The 15,227-nt window shown below is 43.2% G+C and overlaps 1 protein-coding gene across 7 annotated transcripts in view; it reads right to left on the reverse strand.

The window, feature by feature from the left end:
* The window catches only part of LOC116530843 (carcinoembryonic antigen-related cell adhesion molecule 6-like), a 75,777-nt gene that overhangs the window by 774 nt on the left and 59,776 nt on the right, over nucleotides 1–15,227 (reverse strand). Inside the window, exons 4-6 of one of the 7 annotated variants that reach the window (XM_032249280.1) lie at nucleotides 14,958–15,212; nucleotides 11,382–11,498; nucleotides 9,598–9,710 (exon numbers count right to left, since the gene is read on the reverse strand). In XM_032249280.1, coding sequence (XP_032105171.1) covers nucleotides 11,422–11,498; nucleotides 14,958–15,212 — 332 coding nt within the window. In that variant the 3' untranslated portion in view covers nucleotides 9,598–9,710; nucleotides 11,382–11,421. Of the gene's footprint in view, nucleotides 1–9,198; nucleotides 10,783–11,381; nucleotides 11,505–14,957; nucleotides 15,213–15,227 lie in introns of those variants that run through there. The other 6 variants (XM_032249278.1, XM_032249279.1, XM_032249276.1 and 3 more) reach the window with 6 other exon arrangements.

The following is a 15,227-nucleotide window of genomic DNA, read 5'->3' on the forward strand; positions in this document are numbered from 1 at the left end:
TCTTTCTTTCTGTGTTGTTCATTAAGGGGAGTACCAGATAAAGTTCCTTCTCATTTTGTGTCATGTCCTTGAGGGCTTGATCTGTGACCAAGTGGGAGGACTTGCTCTTGGTCCCCACCATCTAAAAAGGTGTGATGATTGAGTCCCACCAGGCGGTCAGCCTGAAAATGACTGGGGCCCAAGATATTTTTGTTTTGTTTTGCGTTGTTTGTTCCAAATGTGTCAAGCTCCCAGGAGGATCTGTCATAAGAGTCCCATCTTTAAGGGGTTTTTGTTGTCCCAACCCTTGTTGCCTGGTTAGTGCTATGGCAACAAGAGTCTTTTGCTGTCGTATTTTATTCCTGGGAGTGAATCTTTTATTTTGTTCGGGGGACAGATCTTTGGATTTCCACTTCGCTGAAGAAACTTCTGGATTGAGTTATTATTAGGATCAATACACCATAGGAAATTCTAATTGTCAGTGGCCATTGATGGATTCTTTAAATTGGACTGCTATATTAAAAAAAGATTTTAGAAATCTCTCATTGGGACTTTAATTGGTGTCTTGGCATAGAGGGATAACAGTTGATGGGAAGATAAAATTTATAAAAAGACACATGATAGGCTAGGTTAAAACATTCTCTTGACCAAATTACAGAGCAAAAAACTGACCTGAAACAAAGTTAAAAATGCTTTGTAATCTCAAACTGCTTGCTGTAGATCTCCTGAGAGAGTAAGAGTTAAAGCCGCTCCAGCCTGTCTTCTAGTCGTTAAAATTCCATGCTTCCACTGCTGTGGCCTGGGCTGAATTCTGGGTCAGGGGACTGGCCCATTTTATTTTGATATTTGTGTAATTTTTGGCTTTTTGGGGTGTAGTCATTCATTTCTGTGGAGATGCCCTGGTTAAGACTTACTAGTTTTAGTTGGAAGAGAATCTTTGGTAAAAAAATTCAAAAATTAGAAATATCAATTGTTTGTCCCAGCTAAAGTCTGATAAGGACTCAAAAAAAGCACTATGGTTAAAAGTCAGCTTAATTAAAAATGGATACTCAAGCTTTCCCACTTTTTTGCTTTTGTATTTTTTTTTTTAAAACCGTGTTTCCAAGGTGAAACCCCGTCTCTACTAAAAATACAAAAATTAGCTGGGCATGGTGGTGCGCACCTGTAGTCCCAGCTACCGGGGAGGCTGAGGCAGGAGAATTGCTTGAACCCAGGAGGCGAAGGTTGCGGTGAGCCGAGATCGCGCCATTGCACTCCAGCCTCGGTAACAAGAGTGAAACTCTGTCTCAAAAAAAATAAATAAAATAAAAAACTCTGTTTCCAGTTGACTGAAATATTTTGGCCAGGTATGGGGGCTGACGCCTGTAATCCCAACACTTTGGGAGGCTGAGGCAGGCGGATCACCTGAGGTCAGGAGTTTGAGACCATCCTGACCAACCCAGAGAAACCCTGTCTCTACTAAAAGTACAAAATTAGCCGGGTGTAGTGGTGGATGCCTTTAATCCCAGCTACCTGGGAGGTTGAGGCAGGAGAATTGCTTAGAATTGCTTGAACCCGGGAGGTGGAGGTTGTGGTGACCCCAGATCATGCCATTGTACTCCAACCTAGGCAGGAAGAGCGAAACTCCATAGCGGAAAAAAAAAAAATATTTTGAATTATGTGTTTGGTCTCTCTGTTTGCTTTTTTTCTTAAGGATTGTTCTTCCATGGACTTCTATGTGTCCCTCCTTCCTGTCGCTACCCTCGATGCCATGTGAGCGGACCTAAAAAATTTCTAACAGCCTGAGAGCTCTCCAGGAAAACAGAAAAGAGGCCACAGGCTTTCATGAAGACCCAATAATTGTAAATGAACAGATTCCTCTCGGGTCTAAACCTTTGCTTTTTTCTGTTGTGTTACCTGATGTCTTCGGCCTCTGGGAGTATCAGAGATTACTTCATCTGTAAAAATACTTGACCCTGTGTGTGCGACGGCTGCTGGGTCGGGGTGAGAGCTGCAGTTTTGGAGATGACTGACAGTGGTTACAATAAACAGCTATTCCTTCAGAGGGCTACTCATTTCTTTGCATGTTTAGATAAGAAATATGTGGTTTAGGCCTGGAGTGGTGGCTCACGCCTATAATCCAAGCACTTTGGAGGCCAAGGCAGGCGGATCACCTGAGGTCGGGAGCTCAAGACCAGCCTGACCAACACGGTGAAACCCTGTCTTAAAAAAAAAAAGAAAAGAAATATGTGGTTTAAACAATTAGAAAAATTCCTTTTTGTCTGGGTGCGGTGGCTCACTCCTGTAATCCCAGCACTTTGGGAGGCTGAGGCGGGTAGATCATGAGGTCAGGAGATCGAGACATCCTGGCCAACATGGTGAAACTCCATCTCTACTAAAATACAAAAAAATTAGCTGGGCCTGTCATCCCAGCTACTTGGGAGGCTGAGGCAGGGGAATTGTTTGAACCCAGGAGGCAGAGATTGCAGTGAGCCGAGATCACGCCACTGCATTCCAGTCTGGCTGCAGAATGAGTCTCCATCTCCAAAAAAAAAAAAGCCTTTGTAGCAAAATATACTGTGGAAGTGTTGCACACTATGGTCCTGTGGCATCTTCCTATTTTTGGGGACCTGGGATTCAGTGGAATCCTCAATGTTTAAAGGTTTAAATGCTCTGCTTTCCAACGGTGCCTGCTTTTTCCATATTTAAATTAGTAGGCCCCACAAACTGCAAATACTTTGTTGTCCTTCTTCCTTAATGGGTCACATCCTGAGCTCAGTGGTCCAGCTGGAAAACACACACTAAATTAAAAGTGACCTATCTAAATAAAATAGGTCTCCTTATAAAATCCTAAGGTAAATTTCTATCATTTTGTCTTACCTTGGCGTCTATTGTTTGTGAATTAACACAGGTGGCATCTATTTTTAATCTTGCTGTAACACACCTACATTTTCTGAGAAAGCTTAAATTCTCCCTCAGTGCCTTGAGATTTAAATTTGTTACCCATTTTTTCTTAAAACTTGGTAAGGGCTTCTCCAAAGGTGCAATTTTAATCCAATTGCCCTTTTAAATTAGTGAGTTTTACCAGTCCCATGGCTAAAGTTCTAAAATCAAAACTCTGAAGTCTTTGTGTATATATATATTTTTTTCGAGATGGAGTCTCTCACTGTCACCCAGGCTGGCATGATCTAATGAACTTCATGCCCTTCTCCATGAGACACAATGTCCTAAGAAAGAACCTTCCTAGTAACGTAGGATCAGATGAAACATGAACCAAAAACTCATGTTTTCTGTCTTTTTTTTTTTTTGAGATGGAGTCTCGCTCAGTTACCCAGGATGGGGTGTAATGGTGCCATCTTGGCTCACTGCAACCTCCACCTCCTGGGTTCAAGCAATTCTCTGCCTCAGCCTGCCGAGTAGCTGGGATTATAGGTGCCCGACACCATGCTCGGCTAATTTTTGTATTTCTAGTAGAGATGGGTTTTCACCATCTTGGCAAGGGTGGTTTGAACTCCAGACCTTGTGATCCACCCGCCTCAGCCTCCCAAAGTGCTGGGATTCCAGGCATGAGCCACCATGCCTGGCAAAACTCATGTTTTCTATAATGCTTCCTGTGAAAGATTTTGGGGAGTACTTTTGACCAGGCGTGGTGGCTCATACCTGTAATCCTAGAACTTTGGGATGTCAAGAAGGGTTGACTGCTTGAGCTCAGGAGTTCAAGACCAGCTTGGGCAACATGGTGAACCCGTCTCCACAAAAAATATTAAAAAAATTTAGCCAGGTGTGGTGGCATGTGCCTGTAGTCCCAACTACTTGGGAGGTGGAGGTGGGAGGATCGTTTCAGCCTTGGAAGTGGAGTTTACAGGCCAGGTGTAGTGGCTTACGCCTGTAATCCAAGCACTTTGGAGGCCAAGGCGGGCGGATCACCTGAGGTCTGGAGTTCAAGACCAGCCTGACCAACATGGTGAAACCCCAGCTTTTTTTTAAAAAAAAAAAAAAAAAAAAAGGAGTTTACAGTGAGCTGATATTGTGCCACTGCACTCCAGCTGCCTGGGTGACAGAGCAAGACCCCATCTCAAAAAAAAAAAAAAGGGGGGGGGCGGTAAATGTAAAGGGGAAAATATTTCAGAACTCCCAAACTCTTTATGCCAGAGGGAAGTTCAACCTGGAGACTGAATCATGCAACACCATTATTTCCTAAAATGAATAGCTGTTACTACACAACCTTGTGTCACAGCATTGTGCCTTAGCCAGACCCCCATGGACAGGTGAAAAGGTCTCAGGCATCTCTGGATGACTGACCTCACAAATTGATCTTTGTTGACCTCAAAACCTTTTAAGATGTATATTCTCCCATAAAACAAGAACCTGTTGATTGTAACTTTAGTTTTGCAATCTTAGTTCCTAAGACTAAAGCCTGTTATATTTTGACTGATAATGCTTATCTTCATAACAAAGGCAAGATTTATTTTATTTATTTTTTTTGAGACGACTTTCGCTCTTGTTACCCAGGCTGGAGTGCAATGGCGCAATCTCGGCTCACCGCAACCTCCACCTCCTGGGTTCAGGCAATTCTCCTGCCTCAACCTCCTGAGTAGCTGGGATTATAGGCACGTGCCACCATGCCCAGCTAATGTTTTGTATTTTTAGTAGAGACGGGGTTTCACCATGTTGACCAGGATGGCCTCGATCTCTTGACCTTGTGATCCACCCGCCTCGGCCTCCCAAAGTGCTGGGATTACAGGCTTGAGCCACCGCGCCTGGCAAGATTTATTTTTTTATTGCCTACATCACCTCTTATCTGCCTTCCCTGCTTTAAGGAAATGTATAAATACTTGGTCTCAGCAGGGTGCAGTGACTCACACCTGTAATCCCAGCATTTAGGAGACCAAGGTGGGTGGATCACTTAAAGTAAGGAGTTTGAGACTAGCCTGGCAAACATGGTGAAACCTTGTCTCTACTAAAAATACAAAAATTAGCTGGGCGTGGTGGCATGTGCCTATAATCCCAGCTGCTTGGGAGGCTGAGGCAGGAAAATTGCTTGAACCCAGGAGCTGGAGGTTGCTGTGGGCCAAGATTGGGCCACAGCACTCCAGCCTGGGTGACAGAGCTAGACTCAGTCTCAAAAAAAAAAAAAAAAAAAGAAAGAAAAGCAAAGAAAAAAAAGAGAAAACCCCAAAAACAAAGAAACCCAAATACCTGGCCTCCTGAAAACCTCTTCAGAGAGAACAAAAGCCACAGAGGTTTTCTAGGACTCGTGTTTACCCAGGGCGTGCCCTCAAGCTCAGGCTTAATAAATCTCAATTGATTCAGACCCTTGCCTCAGTCACTCATTATGAGTAACCACCATGAGCCCTGCACTAATCCACTCCCTGCCCAGGTGATGTGTTCCTAGGTGAGTCAGGTCCCCATGAGTCCAGCACTCCTCTCCCCTTCAGCTCCTCCACCCCACCACTCAGTACTGTGTGCTGTGGTCTGGCCCCAGCTCCCAGGCCATTCGTATTAACCTAAGAATGCAGGGCCGGGAGGAACAGGCTAAGAAGGAAGTCGGAGGCCACCAGAAATGGAAAGAGGCAGGTGGGGCTGTCATTGCTCAAAGGCCACACACTCTGGGTGTGTTTTATGACTGCTGCTGGGTTTGGAATCTTCTCCCCTTTGTGACTATTCCAGGGACTCACCCTCCTCCTACTTCCTTCTCAATACGCTTTCTGTCTCTAGTGTACCTCATTTGTGGCCAGGAAATGGCTGTGCAAATAGTTGACAGTCGAGTAAAAATGACTTTTTATGTGACTGGGAACCTGGCCCTGTTTGCTTCCAAAAGAGACTGAAGTTCATAAAAGCCAGCTTTTATTCAGGGCTGTGCAGTTGTGAGTGTGGTGTTAGGGAATAGCTGCGTAAGTGAAGGGCGAGACAGAAAACAAAATGCTGGCTGTTTGTCAAATCCTGAGAGTAGAGAGCGCAAGAATCATTCTGGAAGGTGGATGTCACTCAGGAGACCTTGGACATCTTATGGTGTCCTCTGTGCAGATGGGTGGGGGATGAGGTTAAATTATTGAGTTGGGTGACAATGGGTACACTACTTCACTTCTTTGCCTCAGTTTTTTTTTTGAGACGGAGTGTCGTTCTGTCTCCCAGGCTGGAATGCAGTGGTGCAATCTCGGCTCACTGCAACCTCTACCTCCTTAGCAATTCTCTGCCTCAGCCTCCCGCTTGGCTATTTTTTTTTTGTATTTTTAGTAGAAACAGGGTTTCGCCATGTTGGTCAAGATGATCTTGATCTCTCGACCCTGTGATCCGCCCGCCTCACCTCCCGAAGTGCTGGGATTATAGGCGTGAGCCACCGCGCCCAGCCCACTCAGGATTTTTTGTGAGGACTGGAGATACCCGGAAAACTCTTAGGATAGTGCCTGGTGGGTAGTGAGTGCTGCATCAGTGGGAGCTATTATAATTACAGGAATAGGCAAAGGTGCCACCCTAGCCATCCAGGTGGGAGGTATTTTCCAGCCAGAGTCCTGGCAGGCCAGCTGGAGATGAAGATGGTTAAGGAGGAAGTTTAACTTCCAGGAGTGGAAGGACTGGGGAGGAGTAACTGATGCACAACATTCTGTGAAAATACATTTATCCAACAGCAGGAATACGTGGGGTGAACGTGACTTCTGTGGTAATTGTTGTCTCCTGGTAGGGGCGGGGAGCATCTAAGAATGTGTTGTAGGCTCAAATAATTTTTCTAAAAGCCAAGCCTGAAAACAGGTTTCAGGGGTGCCTTGCAAATTAGCATACCTTTTGCCAAAAAAAAAAAAAAACCACACACATTGATCTTTTTAATGGAAAGCATTTGTTTTGCCAAAGTAAATCCCTCTTGTGGCTTAAATCATTACTTTTGTCTCTGTGCTATCCTACTTTATAAAGACTAAAGAAGAGTGAATAAGGAAATGCACAGATAAGTTAACAGGACAGAACTGGGACTGGTATGTGTAAGTTAAGGGGATGTATGTATACTTTTTTTTTTTTGAGACAGTTTTGCTCTTTTGCTCTTTGTTGCCCAGGCTGGAGTTCAGTGGCACGATCTCAGCTCATTGCAACCTCCACTTCCCGGGTTCAAGCGATTCTCCTGCCTCAGCCTCCTGAGTAGCTGGGATTATAGGTGCCTGTCACCATGCCTGGCTAATTTTTGTATTTTTAGTAGAGACAGGGTTTCACCATGTTGGCCAGGCTGGTCTTGAACTCCTGACCTCAGGTGATCCACCCGCTTTGGCCTCCCAAAGTGCTGGGATTACAGGCATGAGCCACTGTGCCTGGCTGTATGTATACATTTTATGTGAACATAAAAAGGACCTCTTGTTTTAAACAGATCTCTTCTTATAAATAATGTGGGCTTTCTTGAGTGGCTAGTAGACTCCATCACAAGAACATTCCAGCAGAATCATGAGAGAATGGCTAGTTGGCTTCTTTGCTAACTGCTAGAGTAGACTGTCTAAGTTACTGAAGAGAAAGAAGACAAAGGAGCAGATGGGTGAGGGTGAAAGGAAAGGTCTGAAGGGAATGTTTACCAAGGGCTCATCAGGTACCAGTCTCTGTGTCTAAGGCTTTACACATCCTAAGTTTCTCTTTCACTGTCATTTCCTGATGCAGTCAGAGTCATCCTTGTGCTGCAGATGAGAAGAGGCCGTGGGAGGTGAAGTGAGTGGTCCCAGGTCATCCAGCCAGTTCATAGCAGAGCTCATGTGTTTCACCTCAAAGTTTGCGCTCTTGTCTGTGATTCAGACAGAAAAGTGAGACAAAGAAGGAAGGCAAAGCAAATTTTTCTTGTGGGTGCCTAATACAGGTACCTTTTGTCAACTTCACCCACAACAAAAAATTGCTTTGCCTTCCTTCTGGAATTACAAACGTGAGCCACTGCACCTGGCCAGCATGAGGGTTTTCCCCACCTCCAGCTTACAGAGCTTCAGGAACAGAACAGACCTTGTTCTTAGTGATTCCATGGGATAGAATGGGATTGGAGGGATAGAATGGGAATGGGAATGACATTGGAAACAGATGCTTGGTGCTGCAGAGAAAAATCACCACTGAGACAAAAGTTCTCTCAGCAAGGCAATCTTTACTTTCTGTAGTAAAGGTGCTCCCGTTAGCCATCTTGCCGGGAGAATACAATGAACAAAGGAAAAGCAGACATATTTACCCTTTACGTATTTGGGGTCATCTTTACTGCTGTGTCTGATCTCTGTTGATGGGAGCCAGACCTCACATTCTAAACCAAACTCGATTAGCTAACAACTTAAAACTTTTCTAAACAGGCAAAAGCAACGGAGAACAAAAAGGAAGTCTAAATAAGGAAGGGGCATAGGCTGTGAGCTGGGACATGCCTGTGAGCACGTCCAGCACAGGTATCTCGGTTAAAGCACAAGGACATAGAATGTACTATGTGCCTATGAGCATGCCTAACAGCTGCATACGACAGGGCTTAACAAAGAGTTATGAGCAAAAAGGCTTTGAAGAAAGTGTTTAAAACAAACTATTATTTCTAACACATGATTCATTCTTTAACAAGGAAGGAAACTTTGAAGAGAAACTTTTCTATTTCCCACAGAGGAGCTAGAAGAATCCAGGGTCCAGTCCAGTCTACAGGTGAATAATGAAAACTAAAAAGCAATAAGCAGAGCTGCGATGTCATCGCAGGTGCACTCTAGTTTTTTTCAGCATAGCTTTTCTCTCCACAGGCATCTCTGTTTCTACCAAAGATAATCCCAGTAAGACATATTTGTTTTCTGAATAAGTTTGGTCTCACCAAACTTGGCCTCGTTCTTACTTAAGGGCAGCGAGAGTAGCAGTTGACCACATAGAGTCTTTTTAATTTTGCTTTTCTGGAATTTTTTATAAGGAATCTCAGATTAAACTTTTAGAAACCTCTCGACATGAGGAAGCCAAGCCAAGGCCGACTTCAGATTTTGCTTCAGTGCCTATGGGTGCATGTATGTATATTCTCAAATATAACATCCCAGTCAAAGCCTGGGTAATATAACCAATATTTCAAATGTATCTTTGTTATGAAGGGAGCAGATTTTTATTGAGCAAATAACTATATTATTTTATTATATCATATTAATTAATAATTATAATCATTAATAATCATTAATGAAATTAATTAGAATATTAAATAATTGTTAAATAATTATTAGAATTATTATTATTTATCACAAACTGCAAAAATAAATATATTTATAAGTAATTATTTTATGATAATCAATATTAATATTAACTATATGTATTGTGGAAATAACTATATTATTATAAAGATATAAATATTCATGAATAGTTTCCAAATTCTGGAGCAGTCAGGGAGAAAATGTAAATGTTTCAATTTTTGTTCACAAAAGTATACTTTACTAAATTACTGTAAACTCTAGATAGCTTAAAAGAAAAAATGTTTTTCCTGAAATCTGGGAAACAAAACACTTAAAGAATCCTCAAGATTTCAAATAAAAAAATCTTTAAAATATTATTTTCATTATTATCATTGAGTCCCATGAAATTAATTATTTTCTCTGCTTGCTCTTGGTTGGCAGTCTCATGAAGCTATCGGTTTGTTAAAATTTTGGAAATTCTTAAATGGTCCAATGGTACGATTTTAATGCTATTAGAAAATTGTATTCAAGAGTACATGTCAGAGTCTTTTCTGTAAATATCCTCAATGAAGAAGCAGTTTTGGGTGGTGGCTGATTGCAAATGCTTTAAGGAAGAATCAAACCAATCGTCTGTGAATGACAAAGAGATTGAAAATGAGTATGATTACAAACCTGGGTAGAGTTCATTATGACAAGAATGCAACTCACATGGATATTTAGCTACTTCTGTGGCATATGGTATTATGGCTGATAACCTGTTAGATTTCTGGGAATCTCACATAATCTTTGGAACACTCACATCAATAACATACCCATAAATGTAACTTAGAGAAGGTTCAGCATCACTTATCATTTGACAATGCTTCCCATATAATTTAACATATCAAATAATATGTCTTTTCCATTCAGTTTCTGTTTCTCAATTAGATTACTGAGTTCTTGGTGGAGCCCATTAATGAATAAGGCCAACAAAGTACGGGACTACACATGTTGAAAAAGCTCCGGGCCGGGTGCCGTAGCTCACACCTGTAATCCCAGCACTTTGGGAGGCCGAGATGGGTGGATCACGAGGTCAGGAGTTCAAGACCAGCCTGGCCAAGATGGTGAAACACCATCTCTTAAAAAAAAGAAAAGAAAAGAAAAGAAAAAGCTCCAGAGGCAATTCTAATACTCCTAGCTAAAAACCACTCCTTCCGCTTAGAACAGGGGTTCTCCATCCTGGCTACACACTAGTAGCATCTGGGGAGACTTAAAAATTAGCAATGCCTGGGTCCCCAGACCAGTAAATCAGAATTTATGGTTGAGGCTTGAGCATCAGTTTTTAAAAATGTTTCTGAGTGATTCCAATGTGTAGCTATATTTCCCATCAGATTTCTCTGATTTCTTGTGGCACTCATTCCTTTCTCGTTGGGTATTATGATTATTTTTTGGTCTTCTGTTCTATGCTTTATGCCTTCTTCATTTCCGTATCTGTTATGCACACATGAACTGATTGTCAGTAAAGGGTTCTCAGCACATGCAAGATGTGTCCTGAGTCCAAAGTTCACATGTGAATGCTACACAGTCTTTGTTCTCCATGACATAAGTTGCTTGTGATGAACGGTGTGGGGGAGTCCACAGCACAGGTGGTGGAGGGAAGATCACCCTGTTTTTAGGTGTAACATTGAAACTAAGAATTCTATGTACATCTGTTTTCACACTACTATAAAAAACAAAACAAAACAAGAAAAAAGAATTCTATGTGCATAGGGGGTAAAGGGGCAGGATGTGTAGAGAGTCAGGTGTAACTAAGATAAAGGAATTATACTGCAAAGTAGAGGTAAAGGAAGTAGAAAGGATTAGTAAAGAGAAGAAATTTGAACTTATCTGATAGATCACAGTAGCCCCTGTGGCTTCTTGAGTAGGCAAGTGAACTAGATTTTAGGAAGGTGATATGCAAGGAAGATTTCAGACACTGGCAACAAGGGGTCAAGCAGGACTTTCAGCAGCTGTTGAGGTTTATGGGAACGGAGAGAAGAACCCAAGTGAGAGATGTTACTAGAGGACCAAGAGGCACTGACAATGTATTGAACCTGGGAAACAAATGAGCAGAGGCTGGGGATCATTATGTCTAATAGACAGTGGGGTACAGGGAGCATGAAGAGTAGGGAAGAAGAGACCAGCAGGAATTCGTGTGAGAAGCAGGAGTTTTGGGGTAGAAGGAGGAGATCCAGTCCCAGATATAAGTAAAAAAGTTTTTCCCTCTCCCAAGCATCGTGGTCAGCTGTGCAGGAAATAGGACAAGAGGAAAGGCCACCATACCTGCCAGTCTTCCTGAAATACTGAAAATACACCAGGGTTGCTATAGCAGAACCACGCTGGCCAGCACTCCAATCAGGATGCTGACAGTGGTCCCAGCTGAGAGGCCAGGAGAACTATCTGGTAGTGAAAAAAAAAAAAAAGAGAAGGAATGAAGGTGATGTTATTTTACAGTGGGGTGCCCCAAGAACCAGCTCTCAACATGAAGTAGTATTGACTTGTTTCTTCAAGGAATACACTAGTTTTGTGGGAAGGTTGCCATTTTTTTCTCTCTTACTAGGTTTCTAGGTTGGTGATCAGTCTTCTGTCAATTTCATCCTGGTCTTTCTGCACTCAGATATTTCTGAAGGCTTTGAAATTTGAGAAAGACGGATTGCTATTTTTGCATTTCATTAGAACTTTCTATCTTTTCATAGTTGCATCTTTTTCTGTGTCTCAATTGTGGAAGCCATGAATAAGAGCCTGTTGGGTCTCTATGGCAGGGACTTGATTGACAGAAGGCCCAGGCTAGTGCATTATGAATTTACCATGTTATTTGCACAGATAACTCACTTCTTATGGGCTCCCACCAGGGGAATGAAAGCAAGCGCAGCTCTTTGAGACCCCGCTTCGCTGTCATGGGTGAGGGGTTCAAGGACTCCCCATCGGTCTTGTGGAAACTCAGAATGGCACTGCTATCTAAAACTTCCCTCCTTCTCCTTCTCCTTCTCAGGAATCAGATCTGCATCATGGTCTGAGGGTTCTCTTAGGCTCCCCTCACTGCCACTCCACCTTCTTTCACGACAGCTTTCCCCAGTGAATTATCTTGCACCTCTAATCCCATTGTGGCTGCATCTCAGTGGATGAAAGCTAACATACCAGGCTTGATTCTTTGCACTCTGTCTCCTCTCTCCCATGTTTAGTCAGTAACCATGTCCTGGTGGGTTTCCATTTGGTGCTTATTCCTCACCAGTCAATTCAGGCTGATGATTAACACTATGTTAGCTACTGTTGAGGGGTACCTCCTACGTGCCAGGCCCTGTGCTGAATACTTTACCTGTATCTCATTTGATTTATACAAGAACCCCTCTTGGGTAGACATAATTTCCATTTTACAGATGAAAAGACAGAGGCTTAGAGTGATGAGAAAACTTATCCAAAGTCGTATGGTTAGTGACAGATAGATTTGGGATTTGGCTCTAGAACTACTTGACTTCAAGGGTAATGGTAACAGTATTAATAATAATAGCTAATATGTATGAAGCTTTTCTTTGTGTGTGGCATTTTGCTGAAGTCTGAATCAAATATTACATGAAATCTTGAAAACAATACTATGGAACAGGCACTGTTATTTCAATTTTCATTTTTTCCCATTCATTTCCTAGTGATGAGAATTATTGCAATTTTCAGTTGAAGAACTGAAGGCTCAGAGAAGTTAAAAATCTTATGTAAGAAATTGATAGTGGTACATACATTAAAATAAAGAGAGAGACCTCAAATCAACAACCTAACTTTACAGATTCAGGATATAGAAAAAGAACAAACTCAACCCAAAGACAGTGAATGAAGGAAACAATAATTGGAGTTGAAATAAATAAAATGGAAGCTAGAAAAACAATAAAGGGGATAAGGAAACCAAAAGTTGGTTCTTCAAAACAGATCAACGAAATTGACATTTACTAGATTGACTATGAGAAAAAGAGAGAAGATTCAAATTACTAAAATCATAAATGAAAATGGGGGCATGGTGGCTCACACCTTTAATTCAAGCACCCTGGTAGATCACAGCAAGAGGATTGCTTGCGGTCAGAAGGTCAAGACCAACCTATGCAACATAGGGAGATACAGTCTCTACAATTTTTTTTTTTAAACTAGCCGGGCATGTTGGCACATGCCTATAGTCCCAGCTCTGCAGGAGGCTGAGGTAGGAGGATCACTTGAGCCCAGGGGGTTGACTCAGCTACTTAGGAGGCTGAGGTAGGCAGATCATTTGAGTCTGGGGGCTGAGCCTGCAGGTAAGCTATGATCAAACCCCTGCACTCCAGCCTGGGTTGGGCTAGAGAGTGAGACCTACTCTCAAAAAAAAAAAAAAAAAAAAAAAGAAAAGAAAGAAAGAGAGAAAATGATAACATTGCTACTACCAATTCTACAGGAATAATAATGATTGCAAGAGTGTGATGAATAATAATGATTACAAGAGTGTGATTAATAATTGATTGGCTAAATATTGTTACTACTTATAGGTCTATTCAGATTTTTTGTGTGTTCCCAGGAATTTGTCCATTTCATCTAGGTTATCCAATTTGTTGCACACTCACGGAGACTCTGCATGGACGGGCATGGGCAGTGCCAAAAAGTGTAGCCCAACCCAGGCTGGAGCGCAGAGCTTCGATCATAGCCTACCTGCAGGCTCAACCGCCTGGGCTCAAATGATCCTCCTAGCTCTGGCCAGGAGTTTGATGGGAACAGAGTTTCATTTTGAGAGGAAGAAAAGAGTTCTGTGGGTGGACGGTGGTGATGGTAGCCAGTGGTAATGTGTTTAATACCACAGACCTGCACACAGGGAAAGGTTAAAATGGTAAGTCCTATTTAGATATAAAGTGGCTGGTAGTCAGGCTGGGCGCGGTGGCTCATGCCTGTAATCCTAGCACTTTGGGAGGCCGAGGTGGGTGGATCACCTGAGGTCAGGAGTTCAAGACCAGCCTGGCCTCCCTGGGGAACCCCGTCTTTTCAAAAAACCCGGGCGAAAAAGTGGCTGGTAGTCTTACCCTCTCTGTAAATACACACTTTTTCACACTGCTCATTCCCTTCCATGCAGGGTCCCTGTGAGTGAATCTCCTGATTTCTCCAAGAGAGCATCACACACTGTCCTCTGTGCTGTGTCCCATGTGCTGTTCCCACAGCCTCATACAGCTGGTGACTTCAGAGCCAGGACAAGCTCCGGAGTCTGCCCTGAGGCTCCACATCTTTCCATCTTCCTGCAGCCTGACCCAGGGGAGGCTTTGGTGTTGATTTATTTGCAGCTTGATTTTGCCTGATTCAGGACAGACCCCCTGGGCACCTTCTCCATATGCCCTGTCCCACCTTAGGTGGCTTCAGGGCAGGGTCAGTCACTGGGAGAGCTGGGAGCAGAGACGGGGGCAGTCTGAGCTGTTCTTCCATCACCCAAGGGGCTTCCTCCTCTCTTTTAAGGAAAACATGCGAGCTCATTTCAAAGCCTCCTGTCCCTTGTAGCTTATGAAGTAGGTAAAAGAACACAAAGAGGTGACAGAAAGGGAATTGTTGGTGACAGAGAGAAGCAACTTGCCCCTGAGGACCCTTTCTCCTTCTTCCTCTGTGAAGCCCCTTTTACTTCACAGTGCTCAGGGCTGAGGGAACCCTCTCCTTGCATTTCAGGATGGCCCAAAGTCAGACATGAGAAATAAAAAAAACACGGGGGAGAGAGTCTGCAGAGGTGAACTGGGAGGGTTCCGGGGGAAAATGTGGGATTTGCTTGTGCCCCTTAAATACAGATTGGGAAAGAAAATTTCTTCCTGGTTCCTCTCTGAAAACCAGACTCCACCTGAAAACGTGATGCCAAAGCTTTATGGATCCACTTACCAGAGACTGTGATGATCCTGACTGTGGTGCGGTTGTGGCCAGTGGCCGAGTTATGGGCATGGCACATATAGGATCCGCTGTGACCCACAGTGATGTTGGGGATAAAGAGCACTTGTGTGGATTGCTGGAACGTCCCATTGATAAGCCAAGAGTACTGTGCAGGTGGGTTAGAGGCTGCGTGGCAGGAGAGGTTCAGATTTTCCCCTGGACGGTAATTGGATTTTGAGGGGGAAATGGTGGGGACATCTGGGCCATCTGCAGGAAACAGAA

The sequence above is a fragment of the Sapajus apella genome, unplaced genomic scaffold, assembly GCF_009761245.1.
Source record: "Sapajus apella isolate SASKATOON/1434 unplaced genomic scaffold, GSC_monkey_1.0 scaffold68, whole genome shotgun sequence".
Classification (NCBI taxonomy): Eukaryota; Metazoa; Chordata; class Mammalia; order Primates; family Cebidae; genus Sapajus; species Sapajus apella.